Source organism: Micropterus dolomieu, unplaced genomic scaffold (genome assembly GCF_021292245.1).
Source record: "Micropterus dolomieu isolate WLL.071019.BEF.003 ecotype Adirondacks unplaced genomic scaffold, ASM2129224v1 contig_8023, whole genome shotgun sequence".
NCBI classification, from domain to species: Eukaryota; Metazoa; Chordata; class Actinopteri; order Centrarchiformes; family Centrarchidae; genus Micropterus; species Micropterus dolomieu.
Genome location: NW_025737009.1, coordinates 1 through 4,803, shown reverse-complemented (window position 1 = coordinate 4,803; position 4,803 = coordinate 1). Strand labels below are relative to the sequence as shown.

General features: G+C 39.5%; 1 protein-coding gene across 1 annotated transcript; it reads right to left on the bottom strand.

The window, feature by feature from the left end:
* Positions 1 to 4,192: 4,192 nt before the first annotated feature.
* si:dkeyp-100a1.6 lies at positions 4,193 to 4,798 on the bottom strand (the record flags this gene model as incomplete). The annotated part of the gene is made up of 1 exon (XM_046041625.1): positions 4,193 to 4,798. A coding segment is annotated over one exon (606 nt), but the record flags the coding sequence as incomplete, so codon positions are not given.
* Between the last annotated feature and the right edge of the window lie 5 nt (positions 4,799 to 4,803).

Genomic DNA, 4,803 nt, shown 5'->3' with positions numbered 1-4,803 from the left:
CATGAGACCGTTCAGCCCCAAGAAACCACACATTAGCCATAAAAATCACCAACGCCAAGTCAGCCATGATGATGGACAGGCTGCACAGGCTTAAAAAGGAGCTGCACAGGCTTAAAAAGGAGTTGTACAGCTTCTGGCAGCATAAGTGAAAGACTGCTGCGTCCAGTCCCAACTTTAAAAGCAGAAGAAACAGATACTTCTCAGTGGTTTCTGTATAACAGCCAGACCCCCCCTCCCTTTGTTTTATAATGGCCAGCATTTTGATGGTATGGCTATTTTTCTGGAGACGCTGGCAACTCAAGCTGCATTTGTGTTATTGCAATCGTGCAATTCAGTATCAAGGTGCTCCAGGAAATGCTGTGAAAGACAAGATAATATTGGTTAGGAACATTGGCCATGTAGATGGATGGCTGCATGAGTTACAAAAAATAGTGAGAGATTGTTGAATAGGTAACATGACTTGAAGTTCTTTAGCCGAGGTTGGACCCAGATTCTGACTCATCTCATATTCAATTTAGTAAGCAAGACAGCCTTAACAGTCATACTAATTAAAATTACTTTTGATGCATGAGCCATGTCCGTGCCAAACAGTGTGCTATATTATTCTATGGATTAAACGAAGCCTCGATGCAAAGGATTTACATTAATCAATTTTAAATTTATTTAAGCACTAATAGTCTCGTTTCTTATCTTACAATCTAACACTTTGTGCAGTTTATCAAGGTGCATGTCCAGTTCAGAGCAGTTGGCACAATTGTCCCTCAATATCTGTTTTGTTTTCTGCCAAAGAGGGAACACCAGTCAAACATTTATCAAAATCAGCCTGAGAAAACTTCTTATTTGTGGCCAATCTAAAACACTGATGTATAGTTGTGCAATGGATCATAAAAGTCAAGCTTGAGTTCACTTTCGGATCAACAAAACACAGAAGTTAAATTAAGTTTTAAATGCGCTACTTTGGGTCTGTAGCCCACTCTGTCTGCCTGTAGTCTCGCTCAATTTGATTGGTTACACGTCACGAGCAAGAGCCTTTTAACTGTTTCTATGACGACAAGCTTCCCAGGGTCCCTATACACCACTGAAAATGCCCGACCACTAGATTCCAGTGTCACTAACAGTCAGTACAGTACACTGACAAGTATACATATGAAAAAGCAATTTTTTGTAAAGATCTTTTTATCCCCCTACAAAAGCACATTGACTTATCATTGCAGTTTTGAGACACTTTGGTTCTCAAATAAGTTGTCTTCAAACTAAAACTCACTAATCAATTCTGACTTCCTTGTTTTGCACTTGTAGTCACTTCCACGTCATCGTCTTCAACATTTAATTTCCGCATGAGTTGTAACATTAATAACAGGTAAAGCGAGTTCTGCCGTTTGAAGCGTGTAGTATTTACTCACCAAGTACAAAAACAAAACAATGTGTGACATTTTATAAGTCTGTACCTCTCTGCCCAACATTATCTTAGTCCAGTGAGTTTCTGTAGAGCTCCAGATCCTTAACTCTTACAGCAGTGTAAATTAGAAGCAGTGCATGCTTTCATCAATGCTCGATGGTGACTGTTGTCAGGTGGAGCAGTTCCCTTTTATTCAGGTCTTTGTGGCTCCACCTTCCTGTTGTGAATGCCAAACAACTGATGGGTGAGGTTTAATGCATCTTGAAGGAAACCTGCTTGTCCTCCGGCCTGCCCCCCGTATGTCCCAAAGGACACTGCTTATTGTTCCTATGTGGAAACGGGGTATCTACTTACAATACTTGATAGTTGAAACCACACCCTGTTACAGGTTTTGTTCACTTGCATCATGTCCCTGTACAATTACACTAGAATCCCAGGAAACGGCATCAAGTATGAAATGATGGAGGCCTAAGGTTGCTTCAGAGAAATTCATGCCTACCTGACTGTAACAAAAACAGCTGTTATATTATGCTTTTAATGACATCCTCTATTTGTTTAAAGGTCAAGTCTAGTGTTTTGACCAGCGATACCTATACTCTGACTACAGAGTTAATTATGTATGCAGAAATATTGTTGATGCAATAGCTTTGGCATACAAGTTGAAAAGCAGCGTAGCAATTCCTCCATGAGTAAAAGGATGTAATTCTTTATTTGTTTTATAATATAAATTAACTTAATACAAAATATAGATTGGAACAGTTTGTTGAGTTAATAGCGTAACAATTTAATTTGACTACATATTGTCAAAGAACTACCAGACACTAAGAATAATCCACACACATACTGTTTCTCCCAAAAGGGAGACACTGCAACATATGAGACATCACAACAAAACAAATCAATATAGACTTAAAATGGTTACATCTGGATTTACATTCAAATAATAAGGAATAAACAAATATATTTAGTTACAAATGCACCTCTACAGGTCCTACATGTCAGGTCTCACATGTACTGACATGCACACACAGCTAGATGGGCTACTAAAACAAAGATCAGAGCTTGGAACACACACACTAGAGAGTGGAAAGTCATTCTCAGCCCAGGACACTGCTATTTTAACGTTTAGAATCATATATACACAACCTTTTAAATGTTTATTGCTAAACAAAATTGACAAAGTTAAAGTTCTGAGGAAAAACAACCTTGGGTATTATTTATTAAGCATATAAAAACGAATCTGCTTCATAATGGACTGAGGGTGTGGTCTGTCAGATTTGATTGACAGTGCTGGCATCATAAGCAAACAACCTCATAATTGTGATCAGATTTGGATTTAGATATTGCTGAATCCTGATTTGTTCAGTTAAGTATGAGATGTCACCTTTTTCCAACTGAGCTTCGCCCACTTAAACTTAGTAAGAAGAGCGCACAGAAAAAAGAGAAAAAGAGAAATCTGTCATGTGAAATTACAAAGACTGTTGTAAAAATAAGTTTTTAGGGCTTTGATACAGGCTAACAGCTGCCAACAGCTAAATCCAAGTCATTAAACATTGTAGTAAAATAGATCTATGTTGTCAGTTATGACTGAGAAATTTCACATGGTCTATGTCGCTGCTCTGGAGCTTTCAGTCATATTACGTCATCTTCATCAGCAGATGGACATTGTCATGGAATTGTAGATGTTACATTTAAAGGGTTTCTCATCCATGTTGGATTAAAAGCTGAGGTTGAAAGTTCATGTTGGACCTCGGAAACAGCAGTTGAGAAAACCGTCTCGTCACAAGGTGCATTAAGAAGCTGTTCTAAAGCTTTCGATCATATCCCATGATCATCCTTAAGAATAAACGTTGAACTTCTTCAATTATATTGAGACAAATTAAATATATGTTGCTAAATTATTACCGATGAGACAGAATTTTTTTATTTTATTTGGCACATTGTTGTAAACTCATCTGCTGGCTGAGACAAACTTGCCGCTCCTTTCTACCAGGTAACATTACCCGCAGGCAGTGAATGACAGCGGAGAGAGGAGGAGGAGGAAGGACTGATGCTGACTGATGTTTCAGTTTTTCAGTCTTTCTAAACATCACTCAGTGTTGTGATGTCAGATATTGAGTTTATATAGTGACAGTGCTGTTGTAAACTTTAATATTGCTGCTCTTGAAACAACATTTAGTTGTATTTCAATATTCAGTTCTAATCCTGTAATGAATTTAAAAACAACCAGGCAGCTAATATGCACACTTCCTACCTCACACCCTGGTTTGGCCAGTTGGTTGCTTGCTAGGATGGCTTAACATTCAAAGCTGTCAAAGGCGTGGCCTAATTTTACTAAAGCCAAATATGAGGAGGAAGAGAAATGCCATTTATGTGCAAATTTAATTTCTTGTAAGGGGTAGGGACACAGCATCAAAGGACATCACTTAAAGAGAAAATGCAGTACTTTTGATAGGCTTTGGCACAGCGCCAAATCCAGCTGCTGTTGGGTCTCAGTGATCAATATCAATAAAACTGAATGATCCCCATCCTTAGTCCAGTCACAGTTTCTTGTCGTTGCTTTGCTTCACTTCTGCATGTGCTGATGGAGAGGCTCCTTTCTGTGTCCAGGCTTTTTCAATATCCGTCAGAAGTCAGTTTAAGCATCAAACGCATCATTCACACACATGAACCATTCATAGATGCTCGCTCATTTTCCATTAAGTATTAATTCACTGTCATGCATGATTGTTTACACTTGCTTTTAGCTGTCTGGTATGATAGGTAACGGGTGTATTGTTCATCTTTATTGTATTACACATAGTAGAGAGTGTTTCGCTTGCCTTTTGATTGGTTACACACAGCTACAGGTAGTTGCTGCTGTCGTGTTCCTTCGCTCAAATGCCAGTAAATTTGCCATAAGCACACGTTTTCTGGTAGATGGCTGTATGGTCCTAGCCTCTTGCTCTTTACCCAGAATACCACACCCACCAGTAAACTGTGGGTGCACTCCAACCACAGAAGGTTAACAGTGAGGTAGGCAGGTACTCCAAAGCCAAAAAACAGACAGACCACAGACATAGCGAGATAAGGCATCCAAAACATACCAAAGCCCAGTGTTAGGCTGAGCCACAGAGGTGGTCGCGGCCAGGTGCTCTCCTCCAGATGATACTCGTCACTCCATTTTGTGTCCGTGTAGTTGCTTGAGGTGAACAACAAGTCACTCTTCTGGTTCTCTTGTTCTTCCCTCTCTTCAGATAACCTGTTAGCCTCTTTCACCCACTGGGGTATCCTTGACCAAAAGGGCAGCAATGTACAAGTAACTGCTGTGAAAAGCCCCAAAATGAAATAGGCAATCAGTGGAGAATCCTCTATTTCACACACCTGAACGTTTATACCTGTCACATAGTCCAGTTCTATGAGTT